General features: G+C 49.3%; 2 protein-coding genes across 2 annotated transcripts in view; one reads left to right on the top strand and one right to left on the bottom strand.

Annotated features, from left to right (window-relative positions):
• The window catches only part of HECTD3 (HECT domain E3 ubiquitin protein ligase 3), a 149472-nt gene extending 145142 nt beyond the window's left edge, over nt 1-4330 (bottom strand). Inside the window, exons 1-2 of the mRNA XM_068239515.1 lie at nt 4267-4330; nt 347-690 (exon numbers count right to left, since the gene is read on the bottom strand). Coding sequence (XP_068095616.1) covers nt 347-667 — 321 coding nt within the window. The 5' untranslated portion in view covers nt 668-690; nt 4267-4330. The remainder of the gene's footprint in view (nt 1-346; nt 691-4266) is intronic.
• Nucleotides 4331-17893: 13563 nt separating this feature from the next.
• UROD (uroporphyrinogen decarboxylase) overlaps nt 17894-18940 on the top strand; it is a 40668-nt gene continuing 39621 nt past the window's right edge. The window contains exon 1 of the mRNA XM_068242529.1: nt 17894-18020. Coding sequence (XP_068098630.1) covers nt 17998-18020 — 23 coding nt within the window. The 5' untranslated portion in view covers nt 17894-17997. The remainder of the gene's footprint in view (nt 18021-18940) is intronic.

Genomic DNA, 18940 nt, shown 5'->3' with positions numbered 1-18940 from the left:
CATCCCCCAACATGATAAATAGCTAGGTGTTCCCCCAGTACTAGGCAGCCCCCCTTTCCCCAGGATAGATAGCCAGATGTACCCGCAGTATTAGGCAGCCCTCCTCCCCAGTATAGTTAGGGCAGGCATGGGCACACTGGCAGACACTGGACAAGAACTCATATGTAGTACTAACAATTCAGAAGACCCTCTAGTAGTTCTAGTAAGTGTATATACATTAGTGCAAGGTAAGGACTTAGAATAACAATTGCCCTTTACCTTAAAAATATCTGATCTTTAAAGTAAAGTGAGTCTCAGGATTTTTCATGTTGGATGAACATGGAATGTGCGATTGGCCTGTTCTCACCTTGCTCAGCTTCACCCACAGGCCATTAGCGTTACCATATTCCTCCCCTGTGGCCTTGATGCAGGTTCCTTTGCGCACCTCCACAGTGGTCCGGGAGAGCTTCTTCAGGTTCTGCTTGGAGTAGCCCGGTGCTTCCCAAACAGTCAACAGAGAGCGGGAGGAAGCCGCTGCATTGGGGTCCTTACAGATCTTGTACTGTACCTCCCCTGGGACGTAACACAGAGCAAGGGGGAGGGGCTTAGCATGGCGGAGACAGTCTATACATTCCAGAACACAGCGGATCTGACCCAGCAGACGCTGCGGATCACTGATGCCCAGCATGGTGGAGGATGGTGCCAGAAGAACTGCAGAAGACAAGGCAGTAAGAAAGATTATACATAAAACGCTTTCCATAATGATCACTCTGGGGACACTGGGACAACAAAGAGGGAAGGCAAAGAAAAAAAGAATACTTAAAGTGGACAAGAACTCTTGCACAGGACATAAAGAAAACGTAGAGAAATGCACCCTGTATGTATTTAAAGAGTTTAGCCTGTCTAATTTCCCCTCATCTGTGTCTAATCACAAGTGTAACTTGATCTCTCAGCTATGTCAGCTGTCTGCCTTGGCAGAGCAGCTAATTTGTAAACACAGGATATTAACCCCATTTCTGCTTCCATGAAAGCAGGAAGTGTACACACTGCAGATGTATTGCAGGATTTGTTTCAGCTGAAACAAAGAAATGTTTTTCTTTAAAGGTGCTTATGCTGTTTCTTATCTTTTAGAGCAGAGAGGAAGTTGTGATTTCAGGTATGCTTTAACTGTATTGTAGACAATGTCAATCAACCAAGCTGGAATAGCCTACTGACACCACTGCGTCTGACAGGCTTCAGTCAGCCAGCGTGCTGATACAGTGGTGAATGGAGTTTGTGGCCTTGAAACATTGGAATTCTAATAAATATGATCATGCACTGGGGAATACATTTTTAGTGCATAAAGTGAAGTATATAAGTTACCGGTACTTTTGCTGTGTCACTCTACTATGATATAACATGCCAATAAGTGGTGAGTCACTGAGCTATTTATTAACCTATTAGCAGCTGTTTGCAGGTTCATCAACAAGTCAGGAATGACTCACATTTTATAATGGAAATTCTATACCTGTCATATTTATAACAAAACATAAATATTTTGAAAGATGGCAGAAAATGCAGCTTGTGCCGCTATTATCATGAGCACACAACACACACAGCACCTTATTTCACAGCCTGCTCCATTTTTATGGAATGTCCACCGTTTTTCCATGCATTGTCCAGAAAAGTGGTGCAAGCGGAGCATTAGGCCTCTTTAGACGGGCAGCTGACAGGCGGATAATACACCACCTGTCATCTGCTCTCCTGCACTGGGCGGGCCCTTGTTAGCGCTCGGTACCGGTGTAATGTCATGTCTCATTGTGCTGCCCGGAAGTTGCCTTCCCCACTGAGTAACATGCATGCTCAGTGGGAACGTTACTATAATCCCCCCCCCCTCCCAAAGTATCTCTGCAGCCACGCCTCCTACACTCCCCAAATGTTCAAGGTAGGGAGGGAACCCCCTGAACTACTTCTGTGCCAAATTGCAGAATAGATTACAGCCAGGTGGTGTGGCACATCGGGTGACAGACAGGACGGGGGTGTCGCCAAGGCCTCCCACAGAGGCCATGTTGCAGGAGGGAGAAGCAGCACTGAAGGAGGGCAGTTGAAGGAGGGGCAGTAAGTGCTGGGCTCACGAATAATCACGAGTCCATAAGGACTCAAATTCGTAAATGCCAGCTGCGGCAATTACGGCTCATTTTAATTATGAATTCGAGTCCTTACGACTTATGATTATTCGTGAACCCATTACTAGTGGGTACAGCGGCAGGGAGGGGGGCCAGTCCCCTCACCTGGGTCTCCTCCTCCTGGCATTTCCCGCTCCAGATTAGGAGCGGCGGGAGAGGAATTACTCACCGGCTTCCTGCGTTCCAGGCGATGGGGCGCAGTGTCATCATCACATGACACTGGTCTCCACCGCTCACAAAGCACAGTGAGCAGTGGAGAAGGCTGAGACCAGTGCCATGTGACAAGGACGCTGCTCGCCATCGCCTGGAACGCAGGAAGCAGGTGAATAATTCCTCTCCAGCCTTACCCAGTACTTCCTGGGTCGCGGCTTAGCTTCTGATTGGAGGAAGCTAGCGGAGGCGGGAAGCAGCATGTAATGGAGGAGGCGGGGGAGACAATACGGGGAAACTGATTGACAAGATGCAGATAAACAGATGGCTAGCGACAAGCAGATAGTCGTTAGCCTGGCACTAATTATCAGGGGGGACAGCAGAGGGGGACTGGAGGCGGCAACAAAAGGACACAGAGGCATGTCATTGTGCACAGAACATGCCTCTGTGCCCTATTAAGATTTAAAAAATCTGCATCGGGTTCTCTTTAAGCAAAGCACACAAACAGCTGGTACTGTGAGTACTGGTACTTCTGGTACCTCTGGTGATTTGTGCTGGCTGGTTAAAGGGAACCCAAGCTGAAGCTTGGGTGGAAAAAGAGATATTTACCTAAAGAGTGGGAAGCTTAAAGGCGCCATCAAGCAAGATTAACTACCCCCCGATCTACTTACATGGGGCTTGCTCCAGCCCCTTGCAGCTGACATGTCCCATGCTGTAGCGCCGCTCTCAGCCGCCGGCCCGGGGTCCCCGCACAGTGTCTCGCCGGCGGCTGAGAGCGCCTACGCGAGCACCGCTGTCAATCAAGTCCACAATGTCCGGACTGTACTGCGCAGGCGCAGAACTACTGCACCTGCGCAGTACACTGCAGACAACTTGGACTTGATTGACAGCAGCGCCTCGAGGTCGCCCTCTGCACGGTGTGGGGACCCCCAGGCCGGCGACTGAGAGCGGAGCTACAGCGTGGGACATGTCAGCTGCAAGGGGGTGCAGGAAGCTCCAGGTAAGTAGATCAGGGGGTAGTTAATCTTGCTTGATAACTTCTTTAAGAATTCTATTGAGGGTTTCCTCCTAGCTCTGATGTCCCCACTTAGTCAGCACAGCCCACCTCCACATCAGGACTGTGCTCCTTTTTTGTTATGATAATGGCCGCACATGCTCAGTAGTACAGAGCCGCTCATATACGAGTAGCTCCGGCTTACTGCGCAGGCGCGCTGATGGAAGAGGAGGAGGTGCACGGCCCTGATATGATTGGCGACAATGCCTTGTCAACAATCTTCCTGGGGGCCACGCTCAGCGAAGGGGGACATTAGAGCACTGAGGAAAGCCTCAATAGGATCCTGAGGCTTTCCTCTCTTCAGGTAAATACATAATTTTGTACCCGAGCTTCGGCTCAGGTACACTTTAAGACTGCTGGTTAGTTGAGTTCCAGATAACTGGGACTCAGCTGTATTAATATTAACACAAAGAAAATTGCAGGTCGGTGACATTGGCAGAGACATTACAGTGCTCTGCAAGGTTCTCTGGTATACAGACTGATCTGAATAGCTCAGTGCTGTCTCTGTCTCTCTGTAATAGGCTGCAGAGATATTGAATGTAGGAAAATAGATGATGAATCTGGTCTGATAAACAAAGGCACATCTCCAGCCCTTCCTCATCAGAAATGTCCCTCTACCTGAGATAGCCATCCCCAAATCCTATACTCTGCTGTACCCCCCACACACCTGTCCTTTGACACACTGTGGTCCAGCAGAACAGCCTGCCCCATCCCATCATGATGATGAGACATCCAGGAAGTGCAGCTATTCCCAGTGTACACAGTCTATCACTACAGTGTAAACAGTCTATCACTATATGTGTGTTCAAGTTCGGAATGGTCAGCCGTGACTGCTGCCATTATTCTATAACACAGGGACTTATATACAATACATTGTATACAGGGGGATGGGGTATACAGGTAGGAACACTGACATACCTGCAGCTGAGCTCTTCTCCCTCCTCCTCCTAGGATCACTACAGTATTACCCCACCCAACCCGGAAGTCCCTTCTACCGTGTAGCTCTCAATAGCTGTGCAGTGTACACATACTACCGTATAACCTAAAGCAGCGCCTACATTCTACCGTACAGTACAGAATAGCTGTGCCGCTCTACCTTATATCGCAAAATAGCTGCACAAATTCATTTGTCTATCAATCCCACAGTAGCTGCTCCATCTATCCTCACATCTCAGAATAGCTGCACATCTGCCCTGAAGTTGGTCATACACATGATTTATTTTCTTGCAGTTAACTCATAATCATAACTTAATCATAATCATAACTCATAGATCATCATCATGGACTATGCTTGTTTCAAGTGTGTGATTCAGACTCTGCCGACCAGAAAGATCAGTAGGACTTGGTAGTATTGTCTCGCATTCACTAATGGACCATAACTAATGGACTAATGTACATAGTACATAGGAACCAGAGACGAACTGTACATACCATAGGCAGTAGCAGTGTTAGGGAGACTTGCCAAAGGTCTCCTACTGAATAGGTGCTGGCTTACTGAACAGGCAGAGCCGGGGTTCGAACCCTGGTCTCCTGTGTCAGAGGCAGAGCCCTTAACCATTACACCATCCAGCCACGCTCTATGCTTTATCATCGCTACCGGGTCCCGTCACTTCCGGCAGACACGGCCAATTGTACGCAAGAGCAGGGACTCCCTCCATATCCTTACACATGCTCCTGCGTAGTATGGAGGCGCATACGTAAGGATATGGAGGAGTCCCTGTTCTTGCGTACAATTGGCTGCGTCCGCCGGCACTGACTCACTATCTTTGCTTCGACTGGCCGAAAGTACGGGACCCGGTACCGGCGGATAGAGGCAGCGGAGGACGGCGGCGGCGTGGGAGCGATCCAGGCTTATGGGGTTGGAGGAAGCCCCAGGTATGTATACAATCTTTTGTCCAACGTCTCTGGTTCTCTTTAAGGGGAATGCAACAGCTGAAAAGTGGGATGATGCCTTCTATGCAGTATTCAACAAGGAAGAAAGCTGGCACATCCAAAATCAATGTTTATTGGTTCCATGTAAAAATATGGCCAACGTTTTGGAGCCGCGTAGGGCCCCTTTATCAAGGCAATATTTGCTCTGAGGCAAAGAACTGTCTGCTGCTGTGCAAATGATTCTGCATAGGAAGTTGGGAGTCTGGCTCCTCTAACACTCGCTGACAGTGATGTGCATTCACTGAGATCAGCAGCAGCCTGTTTAAAGGACAACTGAAGTGAGAGGAATATGGAGGCTGCCATTTTTATTTCCTTTTAAACAATTCCAGTTTCCTGGCAGTCCTGATGATCTATTTGGCTGCAGTAGTGTCTGAAGTACACCAGAAGCAAGCATGCAGCTAATCTTGTCAGATCTGACAATAATGTCAGAAACACCTGATTTGCTGCATGCTTGTTCAGGGTCTATGGTTAAAAGTATTAGAGGCAAGAGGATCACCAGGATAGACAGGCAACTGGTATTGCTTAGAAGCAAATAAATATGGCAGCCTCTTGCTTCAGTAGTCCTTTAAATGGAAATAAATATAGCAGCCTCTATATTCCTGCCACTTCAAGTTATCTTTAAAGGAAACCTAAAGCATTTTTAAAAAGCTAGTTTAACATACCTGGGGCTTCTCCCGGCCCCCTGCAGCCATCCTGTGCCTGAGCCAGTACTCAACGATCCTCCAGTCTCCCGCCGCGGCTCAGTTTCGTTTTGCTGCAACTGAGCCAGTCGATGGCCACTGCGCCTGTGCGGCCCTGGCTGCTCGCATCCTCATTCACGCTCCCGTCGCTGAGAGCGTCCTGCAGAGGCGAAGTAAGAGAAAATCTCTACTGCGACTGCACAGGACGCTCCCGGCAGAGGTGTGGCCAGGGCAGGCGCAGTGGCCATCAACTGGCTCAGTCACCAAAAGTGAAACTGAGCCGTGGCGGGGGGCCGGCGGATCGTTGAGTACCGGCGCGGACACAGGGCGACTGCAGAGGGCCGGCCGAAGGCCTAGGTTAGTAAAACGTGCTTTTTAAAAAAAACTTTAGGTTCCTTTTAACTTCTGTTTTTAAATAACAGTCTGGCCATGCGGTATGATTTGGAAGTTGATCAGGGAAATGATCATTGGCTTCCTTATGTTGATCACCCCCCAGTCTTCCCCCTTGCATATGACCACACTGCAGTTACTACTTTGTACTGCGTAACGCAGTACACAGCTATGCAGCTGTCAATCGAAAATCGTGAGCTTCTGAGAAGAACTGACACAGCAAGGTACGTATGTAATATTATTTGCAGGTACAGTACATCATGTGTTTATTTTAAATAATTTTACTCGGTTCTCATTCACTTTAAGTATTTACAGTATATAGCGCTAACATCTTCAGCAGCAGAGTATGCAGTCTTATCAATAACTGTCTCACAGATGGGTTTACAATCAAATTCCTACCATAGTCATAGTCTAGTGTCCATAGTTATATGTCCATCGTAGTCTAGGGTCAATTTAGGGGAAGCCAAATAACTTATGGTATTTATATATGTATCTGTATATGTGTTATACACCACATGCATCACAATGCCTGCATTGTTAGATTATTTTATTATTTATTTATTTATTGTATTTATAAAGTGCCAACATATTACGCAGCGCTGGACATTAGTTTAGGTTACAGACAATATGTAGGGGTGACATACAGCAAAATGACAATACCTGAATACAAGAAAGACCAGATCAAGCAGCACAGTATGAGTACAAGGTAATACCCATAGCTCCCAACTGTCCCTTTTTCGGAGGGACAGTCCCTTTTTGGGAGCCCTGTCCCTCTGTCCCTCTTTCCTACTCATTTGTCCCTCTTTCAGGACTTTGTCCCTCTTTCTATGTAAATATCTATATTTCTATACTAAACATGTGTTTGATTGACTTTAAAGGGGAACTGAAGTAAGAGGTATACGGAGGCTGCCATATTTGTTTCCTTTTAATTAATACCATTTGCCTGGCAGCCCTGCTGGTCTATTTCTCTGCAGTAATATCTGAATAACACCAGAAACAAGCATGCAGTTAATCTGATCAAATCTGACAATGTCAGAAACACCTGACCTTAAATCTTTATGGTCTGCGTGACTAGAGGCATGGTGAGGGCGTGTCCAGGGGTGTGGCAGAGGCGTGGCTTAAGTGTCCCTTTTTCTCATCTCAAAAAGTTGGGAGGTATGAGGTAATGCTCAGTCAGTCACTGGATGGAGCATGGAGATTAGGCAAGTTAGGTTCACTTAGATGCATAGCATGGGTTCACAGTAATGGAGGCACATGATCAGGTAGGACACAAGAGGAGGAGGACCCTGCCCAAAGGCTTACAATCAACAGAGAGTTCAGCTGTGGGTTTAGAGCACTTGTGAGGGGTAGTAGGCCAGAGTGAAAAGGTGAGTTTTGAGGGCCTTCTTGAAGATGTTGAAGGAGGGGGCTGCCCTAATGGGTGGAGGTAGGGCGTTCCATAGTGTTGGAGCAGCTCTTGAGAAGTCCTGGAGGATCGCTTGATCAGTTAGGCAGCATGATGACGTAGTGGTTAGCACTTTCACCTGTTCTCATTAATGGCTACAGGGGCGTAGCAATAGGGGTTGCAGAGGTTGCAACCGCATCGGGGCCCTTGGGCCAGAGGGGCCCCGAAGGGCCCTCCCTCGACTACAGTATTAGCTCTCTATTGGTCCTGTGCTCATAATCATCACTTCTATAGATACTTTGAATAATGGGAATCATTAACAAACTGTTCCCCATCCCCGTCTTGTACCTCTGACACTGTAGTTGCCATTGGCAGGTTTTGGTGCGCCGTATCAATTGTTATGTATAGAGTGCGTGGGGGGCCCAATGTAAAACTTGCATCGGGCCCACAGCTCCATAGCTTCGCCACTAAATGGCTACTATTTTTCTGGAATAATATTTTCAGAAACAAATTCCTTTCAGCAGAGGGGATGCAGCAGTGAGGTCAGCACAATAGGCATTCCATACTGCTGGTACTGTTGTTGACCTGTTTTCTCTCCTATAAGCAAAAAAGACACATGCTGACATCAGGCAGTGTCACATAACTTGTCCTGCCTGACTGACAGGCCTCTGATAGGCCTAATCTGTATTTCTTGCTGTTATCAGAGATACACCAGAAGAGAGAACTAACTACACTCAGCTTCGACCCTTATTGAATTTGTAGGGATCAGAGCTCAGCTCCAACTATATGCTCACCCTACGAGGGTCAAAATGCAGCGTGATGACTAAAAGCTGGGAAGCGCTGCGGAAGGTTGCCAAAGCCAAGTACTGTTCTGTTCACTAGTAGAAAAGCATTTGACAGTGTCAAAGCAAGACTCCACCACTGCTGGTTCAGACGGCCTCTGAACAAGCAGTGGCGGTTGCTACTAGTGTTGGGCGAACAGTGTTCGCCACTGTTCGGGTTCTGCAGAACATCACCCTGTTCGGGTGATGTTCGAGTTCGGCCGAACACCTGACGGTGCTCGGCCAAACCGTTCGGCCATATGGCCGAACTAAGAGCGCATGGCCGAACGTTCCCCGAACGTTCGGCTAGCGCTGTGATTGGCCGAACGGGTCACGTGGTTCGGACCCGAACGCGCTCTGATTGGCCGAACTGTCACGTGGTTCGGGTAAATAAATACCCGAACCACGTCATATCTCCGCCATTTGTCTGTGGGTTTAGCTTTGGGTAGGCAGGCAGGGTAGTTCGCGCTCCAGCCACGCTAGCCAGGGTCCCCCCCAGTCATTGTGTGTCGCTGCTGGGAATAGTAGTACACCGCTCGCTCAGCATTCTGTTTACTGCCACTCTGTGTACCTCGCTCAGCCACACTATATAGCATTCTGTTTACTGCCACTCTGTGTCTGCTGGGAATAGTAGTACACCGCTTGCACAGCCACACTATATAGCATTCTGTTTACTGCCACTCTGTGTACCTCGCTCAGCCACACTATATAGCATTCTGTTTACTGCCACTCTGTGTCTGCTGGGAATAGTGGTACACCGCTCGCTCAGCCACACTATATAGCATTCTGTTCACTGTTCTGTGTCTGCTTGGAATAGTGGTACACCGCTCGTTCAGCCACACTATATAGCATTCTGTGTACTGTTCTGTGTCTGCTGGGAACAGTAGTACACCGCTCGTTCAGCCACACTATATAGCATTCTGTGTACTGTTCTGTGTCTGCTGGGAACAGTAGTACACCGCTCGCTCAGCCACACTATATAGCATTCTGTTCACTGTTCTGTGTCTGCTGGGAATAGTGGTACACCGCTCGCTCAGCCACACTATATAGCATTCTGTTCACTGTTCTGTGTCTGCTGGGAATAGTGGTACACCGCTCGCTCAGCCACACTATATAGCATTCTGTTTACTGTTCTGTGTCTGCTGGGAATAGTGGTACACCGCTCGCTCATCCACACTATATAGCATTCTGTTCACTGTTCTGTGTCTGCTGGGAATAGTGGTACACCGCTCGCTCAGCCACACTATATAGCATTCTGTTCACTGTTCTGTGTCTGCTGGGAATAGTGGTACACCGCTCGCTCAGCCACACTATATAGCATTCTGTTTACTGCCACTCTGTGTACCTCGCTCAGCCACACTATATAGCATTCTGTTTACTGCCACTCTGTGTCTGCTGGGAATAGTGGTACACCGCTCGCTCAGCCACACTATATAGCATTCTGTTCACTGTTCTGTGTCTGCTTGGAATAGTGGTACACCGCTCGCTCAGCCACACTATATAGCATTCTGTTTACTGTTCTGTGTCTGCTGGGAATAGTGGTACACCGCTCGCTCAGCCACACTATATAGCATTCTGTTCACTGTTCTGTGTCTGCTGGGAATAGTGGTACACCGCTCGCTCAGCCACACTATATAGCATTCTGTTTACTGTTCTGTGTCTGCTGGGAACAGTAGTACACCGCTCGCTCAGCCAGAGTATATAGCATTGTGTTTACTGCCACTCTGTGTACACCGCTCAGCCAGACTATATACCATTGTTTACTGACACTCTGTGTACACCACTCAGCCACACTATATACCATTGTTTACTGACACTCTGTGTACACCGCTCAGCCAGACTATATACCATTGTTTACTGCCACTCTGATTCTGCTGGGAACAGTAGTACACCGCTCGCTCAGCCAGACTATATACCATTGTTTACTGACACTCTATGTACACCGCTCAGCCAGACTATATACCATTGTTTACTGCCACTCTGATTCTGCTGGGAACAGTAGTACACCGCTCGCTCAGCCAGACTATATACCATTGTTTACTGACACTCTATGTACACCGCTCAGCCAGACTATATACCATTGTTTACTGCCACTCTGATTCTGCTGGGAACAGTAGTACACCGCTCGCTCAGCCAGACTATATAGCATTGTGTTTACTGCCACTCTGTGTACACCGCTCAGCCACACTATATAGCATTGCGTACTCTGCCAGTCAGTGTGTATATTGCTGGGATCAGTAATACTCCACTCACCGTCAACCACTATATGAGCTCAACATGAGTTCCCCAGAGACCTCCGCTGTGAGCAGCACTCCCAACAACAGCAACAGCCAACGCCCCACGCAAGCTATAACATCCACCCCAGCAGCCAGTGGTCAGCAGCAGCCCTCCCCGGAGGAGAACGTTGTGTCCATCAGTCCGTCGCCAGAGCGATTAATGAGGGCTGCCATTGAGGAGATGATGGGGCCTGATGTGGAGGAGGAGGTCTGGCTCAGGCCAGCATCCCAAGTTAATGTTGAGGACGATGAGGGGTCTGTGTCTGGGGATGTTGGGGTGGCAGAGGTGGTGGGTGGGTCAGACTCAGGAGAAGAGTTGTATGATGAGGATGATGATCGGGACCATCTGTATGTGCCTCAGAGTCCGACCCCGGAAAACATGTTGTATCGTGTGTTTAGGTACTAAAATCTGCGTTCCCTCCCAGTAGTGTTGGGCGAACAGTGTTTGCCACTGTTCGGGTTCTGCAGAACATCACCCTGTTCGGGGTGACTATATAGCAGACTATATAGCATTGTGTTTAATGCCACTCTGTGTACACGGCTCAGCCACACTATATAGCATTGTGTTTACTTCCACTCTGTGTCTGCTGGGAACAGTAGTACACCGCTCACCCGCCACTGTATAGCATTGTGCTCTGTGTCACTGCTGACAATAGTGGTACACCGCTCACCCACCACTGTATAGCATTTCTGTACTGCCACTGTACTGCTGCCAGTCAGCGTGTACTTTAAGGATAAGTGAAATGAGGAAGAAATCCGGTGAAAGAGGGAGGGGCAAGGGAAGAGGTGTTTCCCCTGACGGTTCACGTACAGGCCACAGGGGAGCACCCAAGAAAACCCACTCAATACTGCCCATGTTGTCCAGGACAACAACCCTCACAGATCCAAAAGAACAGGACCAGATAATTACTTGGATGACCTCTCAAGCGTCCAGCAGTGGGTTAAGCAGCACCAGCACATCACGCACGAGGTCCGAGTCCTCAGCCAGTTAAAGTCTGGGCTTTCTTTGAAGACTGCACTGAGGATGTTACCATGGCGATTTGCAAGGTGTGCAAGACCCGCCTGAGCAGGGGGAAAAGTATTAACAACCTCTCCACCACCAGCATGAGCCGCCACATTCTATCCAAACATCCCACTCTGTGGGCAAACGCGGCAGGACAGGGTACCACCAGCAACACTGCCTCCCTTGGGTTCACCAGACTCACCACCAGACCCGCCTCAGCAGCAGCAGTAGCCCAGCCATTGCGTGGTTCACAACATTCACAAACATCAGACGATGCTGACACTGTCACTTTCCGGACTAGTGCTCTTGAGGTCTCCCAGTGTTCATCAAACACAACAACCAACAGCCCTTCGGTGTGCAGCGCTACGGTTGAGTTGTCTGTTTCTGAGATGTTTGAGCACAAGAGGAAATTGCCAGCAAATGACCCCCGGGCCGTGGCAGTAACAGCCAGCCAGCATAGCCAAGCTTCTGGCCTGCGAAATGCTGCCATATCGAGTGGTGGAGACAAACAGCTTCAAGGGCATGATGTCAGTGGCCATCCCACGTTACGTGGTTCCCAGCCGCTACCACTTTGCGCGCTCTGCAGTGCCTGAGTTGCATGAGCACGTGGTCAGCTAAATAACCCGAAGCTTGAAGAATGCCGTTGCCTGCAAGGTTCACCTCACCACTGACACCTGGACGAGTGCGTTCGGCCAGGGTCGATACATCTCCCTTACCGCGCACTGGGTGAACCTTGTGGAGCCTGGCAGCGATTCCTCACCTGCTACGGCGCGGGTGTTGCCCACGCCGCAAACAGCTGGATAACAACAGCAGCACCTACCTCTCTGACTCCTTCTCCTCCAACGCATCTCAAAGCTGTACCTCATCCGGAAATGCTAACCCAGCACCAGCAGCAGTAGGATCGTGGAAGCAGTGCAGCACAGCTGTTGGCATGCGTCAGCAAGCGTTGCTGAAGCTGATCTGCCTTGGGGATAAGCAGCACACAGGGGAGGAAATTTGGAGGGGAATAAAGGAACAGACGGATTTGTGGCTGGCACCGCTGGACCTGAAACCGGGCATGAAGCTAGACACCTGGCACGAACTGGCAATGTACGCAATAGAGGTGCTGGCTTGCCCGGCAGCCAGCGTTATGTCGGAACGCTGTTTCAGTGCTGCCGGAGGCATCATCACAGATCGGCGTATCCGCCTCTCCACAGAAAATGCAGACCGTCTGACTCAAATTAAAATGAATCAATCCTGGATTGGAAACGACTACGCAACACTCCTGGACCCCAACCAAGTAACATGACCGATGAACATCTGGGATGGTTTAGCGTTTCCGGTCCCTGTTTATTGAACCTCTCATCTGTATTACATTTATGACTGCATGGCGGCAAAAAGCATTGCTGCTATATCCGCACGCTTTTTGTCCTCATGCAAGGCCTGGGTTGTTGTGTCTCACAAAGCGTGGCCTTCTCCTCCTGCGCCTCCTCCTGTTCCATCACGTGTGCTGCTGCTGCTGCTGGGTTACCGTTGCCGCGTGGTCCCTGTTTATTGAACCTCTTATCTTTATTACATTTATGACTACATGGCGGTACAAAGCATGCTATCCGCACGCTTTTTGTCCTCATGCAAGGCCTGGGTTGTTGTGTCTCACAAAGCGTGGCCTTCTCCTCCTGCGCCTCCTCCTGTTCCATCACGTGTGCTGCTGCTGCTGCTGCTGCTGGGTTAGCGTTGCCGCGTGGTCCCTGTTTATTGAACCTCTTATCTTTATTACATTTATGACTACATGGCGGTACAAAGCATGCTATCCGCACGCTTTTTGTCCTCATGCAAGGCCTGGGTTGTTGTGTCTCACAAAGCGTGGCCTTCTCCTCCTGCGCCTCCTCCTGTTCCATCACGTGTGCTGCTGCTGGGTTAGCGTTGCCGCGTGGTCCCTGTTTATTGAACCACTTATCTTTATTACATTTATGACTGCATGGTGGTACAAAGCATGCTATCCGCACGCTTCTTGTCCTCATGCAAGGCCTGGGTTGTTGTGTCTCAAAGCGTGGCCTTCTCCTCCTGCGCCACCCTCCTCCTGTTCCATCACGTGTGCTGCTGCTGGGTTAGCATTACCGGTCCCTTTTCCTGGAACCTCTTATATGTATTACATTTATGACTGCATGCCGACAAAAAGCATGTTACCTGTGCAAAGAAAACAGACATTTCCCGCATTTAAAAGACAGTTTTCCCTTTGAAACTTTAAAATCGATTTTCTCAAAAACTATAAGCTCTTTTTGCTAAATTTTTTTTTCCTCTTGTACCCACTCCCAAGGTGCACATACCCTGTAAATTTGGGGTATGTAGCATATAAGGAGGCTTTACAAAGCACAAAAGTTCGGGTCCCCATTGACTTCCATTATGTTCGGAGTTCGGGTCGAACACCCGAACATCGCGGCCATGTTCGGCCTGTTCGGCCCGAACCCGAACATCTAGATGTTCGCCCAACACTAGTTGCTACAGCGACAGTTCGGGGACCCAATGCTGTACTGATGCATCGCTGTACAATTGCCTGCCTAGTAACATATCTTCACAGCACTGGGGCTCCTAAACTGCATGTATAGTAGCATTTTAACTGGGATGAGTCAAACATATACACATATATACCGTATGTGTAAGCAGAGTTGTGACTAGAAATCACTGGGCCCCCCTGCAAAACTTTGGATGGGCCCTCTCCCGCCAACACCCCCCCCCCCCCCCCCCCCCTTCCCACACACACTTTCTGCACAGGTAAACTGAGAACCAAGTTGGCTAGGGCACACTTGAATGTGTTTTCCCCATGCAGATAGAACCAGACAGCAGTGAAGCACTGTACACATTTTTAACAACACTGTACACAAGACCCTTCTGAACACTGAATTGGGAGTGTCTACAAATCTTTGTCTGTAAAACTTTGAGTGATTTCTTATCAGTGGCTGAGCAGATGCAGTCATTAGAGCAATTGTGCAGAGGGCAAAACATTTTTTCTCTTCTTGCCCTTAGTTGTCAGTCTCTCAGGACGGGCCCCCCTGTGGCTTCTGGGACCCCATGCAGCTGCATCCCTTGCAGGGTCTATTGTTACGCCCCTGTGTGTATGTATGTATCACTTTGATGGCTTAAAGTGTACTTGAGATGATTGAATGCAAAAGTTGTATACATACCTGGGGCTCTCTCCAGCCCCCTTCAACCTGATCACTCCCTTGCAGTCCTCCTATGCCTCGTTTTTCTGCTATGGCTCCCGGTAACTTTGGGAGCAGGGGCTTACTGTGCATGCGCAGCCACGCACGTGTTTCACCGTACGCCCGACACTGGGAGAGTTGTGTGCCTGCGCAGTACTACTGCACACACGCAGAATGCTCCCAACCACAGGAGTGCAACAGGGGAGCGTGCGCAGCCACACTACTCCTGTGCTGACTGGCTGAAGTTACGGGGACCATAGCGGAGGATCCAGACGAGGACGGCGAAGGAAAAATATACCATTAGGATTAGGAGGGAGCAATCAGGCCGAAGGGGGATGGATGGACGGAGCCCCAGATGGAAGGTGTAAGGGTTAAGGGCTCTGTCTCTGATACAGGAGACCAGGGTTTGAATCTCGGCTCTGCCTGTTCAGTAAGCCAGCACCTATATTCAGTAGGAGACCTTAGGCAAGTCTCCCTAACACTGCTACTGCCTATAGAGTGCGTCCTAGTGGCTACAGCTCTGGCGCTTTGAGTCCGCCAGGAGAAAAGTGCGATATAAATATTATTTGCCTTGTAAGTATAAAACTCTTGCATTCCATCATCTCAGTTACACTTTAAGGGACTTCTGAGGCCACAAAATAAATGTAGTTTTACTGTGGCTTCTTCCAGCCCCTAGCAGTCATTTGGGTCTTTCACCACAGCTCCAGTCCTCTCCGGGGTCCCGCTGGCCCCCTGTAAGGGCCCTTTGTGTTGGTATGCGTTAGTGTGCGTGGGTATGCGTTAGACCTTGTTCGCATCATATGCGCTACCGTGCACATTTGGAAGCACGTATGATGTGCTGAAATGATAGAACGGCAGAAGGGCATAGATAGCCCTTCTACCGTTCACATCTACTGTGCTGTGTAGCAGTACGATGCGCTATGAAGCGCTTGCGTACTGTTGCTTGCATTTTGCCCGCAAGCGCAGAGCTGATCCCATCACTGGTAATGGATGGGATCAGCAGCGCAGCGAGCAGATGGCGTGCGATCGGACGCGTTGAGTTCCGATTGCACAGCCATCTGCACTGAAGAGATGTGAACGAGGCCTTAGTCTGTGTTGGTACGCGTTTTTTCCATAGCAGTCCATTGTGAAAAAGATTTCAGGTAAAATGTGTTAAGTGGGAACTGTGCCACTGCCATAGGAAAACATGGGTATTACTTTGAAAATCAGTTTTCTTTCAGTTTTAAGCAAGAGCAACTGATTAAGTGTAAAAAGGCTCGTCTTCTGCATATACCTGCGCCCGCAAGAGTGCGCCCACATCAATGGGAGCATATTGCGGCTGTGCCACATGCACACACAGACATGGGCGCGATCACGCACGGGTGCGTGTGGACCACGATCCTTAGAGACTGCCAGTAGGACCCCGAAGAGGACAGGAGCTGCGGTGAGGGACCCAAATGACTTCTGGAAGAAGTCCCAGGTAACTAAAACTACATTTATTTTGTGGCCTCAAAAGTCAAGTTATTGCTGTTTCAAAAAGACAGCTGAAATTGTTTAATTCGACAGGGTATAAGAAGAACTAGACACAAGACCGCCACTACACCTCAGCTTTCACTGTCACATGCTAAGAACGCCACAACCAATAGTGACACTGATTGCCCAAAGCATGACGTTGATTGCATAAAGCATGACGTTCACACTAGCCCCCCGAATCCCGTGCTTCTATAAACTGGTAGATGATGGCCATTTCTGAAGGGCGTATTCAGTATAATTACTAGTGTTGTCCGGATCATGAACGATTCGGATCTTTGATCTGGATCTTTTTTGTGAGTCAAATAATCCAGATCATCAAAATGAACGATTCGGTTCACAAAGGGAGTGGAGCTAGGAGCGGCACACCCCCCCCCCCCCCCCCCCTCTCAGCCGGCAGGGGGGTCCTGGAAGCAGAGCAGAGATGGATCGCTCAGTTGTAGGGGAGCCAGCCTTGCAGGGACAGGTAGATGAGAGAGGGGACATGGGTGCCACTGCTAGATATGTGTAGAGCACACGTACTGGCTGTAATGTGCTGCTCATTTTAGGCTGTCTGTTCCGTAGTTGTGCATAGTGAACAAATGGGAAACTTTTGGCTCAGAAGCACAGCTCAGTAACTTTGCAGACAGCGTGCTGGGCTAGAATGACAGGGCAGGCACTGTGATTGCAGTGCAATATGATCCTCCTGCACTCTGCTCTAAACAGCTGCACTCAACTTCTCCCTAAAGTTATGATGAGTGTTCCAGGTGAGAAAAGAACACATTGGGGAATGCTTTCTTTCACTGTGAGACGTTTGCATTCAAAGTATACAGATTAACATATAGGTGAAATATATTGAAAGCATATGATTGCAACATGTGGGTAATGTGTACAAAAAAACATTTCTGCTCTCTGCTCACCCCTCTTCGTCCACCTCCTCCCTTCTCTGTCCACTCCCTGCCCTTCTCTGTCCATCTTCTCCCCTTCTCTGTCTGTCCACAACCCTCCGCTTCTCTGTCCACTGCAGGGAAAGTCCTGTCCTGCTAGTCATTTAAACCCCAGAATGCTTCCTTAGTAAAATGATTCGAAGATTCGGTTCAAAGATCCGGATCTTTTCAATGATCCGATTCGAATCATCCGAATCATTGAAAAGATCCGGACTTCCCATCATAGCTGAGAGGGCGGGGTTAGGACTTTAGGCCGAGCTTCAGACATGGAAGCCGTCAGAACGATGGGCGGTGCCAGGGAGGGGCGTGGTCTGAGAATCTGCGGCTTTGCGGAGAGGGCGTGGTGAGAGCAAGTTGCAGAATCGTGAAGTGGGCGTGTCTGCACGGAGTGGGGCCAAGTGGAGGCGGGGACAGTGAGCTGTGGAGAGCTCGGTGAGTGGGCGTGTCTGTGCAGAGTAATGGCAGCGCTCATGTGTAGGCGGGGTCAGTGAGCTGTGGAGGGCTCTGGTGTTCAGAGGAACTCACATTTCCTGAGGAACAACTAGCGGGATGGAGCAGCCAGATCACCTGCAGTGAGTAGCCGCCAGTATTAGTGCGGTAGCATATCTTCTATCCTATCAGAATTTGCATCCTATAGGACAAAGTTAGTATTAAAGCAGAGGGGGTCAGAGATATAGCTAATAGTGACTTCAAAGACTCCTAGTGAAGGAGGATGGAGAAGTGACATTCAGAGCAGTGTTATGTCACACTCATGTGTCACTGGTCACACTGCCAGGCACCATACTAGGGATAGGGCTTCAGAACTAAACCTGCAAATCAGCTGGCAGCTATGGAGAGGCTAGCAGGGATTTATCTAGGCTGTGTGGTACCCATGAAATCAATTTCAGAATTTCATTTTAAAGGAGTACTGTAGGGGGGAAAAAAAGAGTTGAACTTGCCTTCCAGTGGTCCCCCGCAGTTGTCCTGTGCCTGCGCAGCCACTCACCGATGCTCCGGCCCCGCCTCCGGTTCACTTTCGGAATTAGCGACTTTAAAGTCAGAAAACCACTGCGCCTGCACAGCCACGTCCTGGCTCCCGTTGACATCACCTGGAGTGTACTGTGCAGGCCCAGTACTGTCTGCGCAGTATGCTCCTGGTGACATCAGCGGGAGCAAGAACGCGGCCACGCATGCGCAGTTAAAATTGCAAATTTTGGAAGTGACCCAGAGGTTGGGATTGGAGCATCGGTGACTGGCTGCGCGGGCACAAGACATTGGCGGAGGACTGTTAGAAGCCCCGGGTAAGTTCAGCTCCCCCTTTTTTTTTTTTTTTTTTTTTTTTCTTTCCCCCCATACCCCCTACAGCCTGGAAAAGTTAAAGGAATACTGTAATAGAAAAAAAAAAAGTGAGTTTATCTTAACCAGGGCTTCTACCAGTTCCCCTCCCTGCGCACATCCTGTGCCTGCATAGGGACAAAACGATCCCCTGGTCCCCTGCCTCGGCCCGGTGTTT

This window comes from Hyperolius riggenbachi, chromosome 6, assembly GCF_040937935.1.
Source record: "Hyperolius riggenbachi isolate aHypRig1 chromosome 6, aHypRig1.pri, whole genome shotgun sequence".
In the NCBI taxonomy this organism is placed as follows: domain Eukaryota; kingdom Metazoa; phylum Chordata; class Amphibia; order Anura; family Hyperoliidae; genus Hyperolius; species Hyperolius riggenbachi.
Note: the sequence above shows the minus strand (reverse complement) of the source record. Positions and strands in the feature narration are given on the sequence as shown.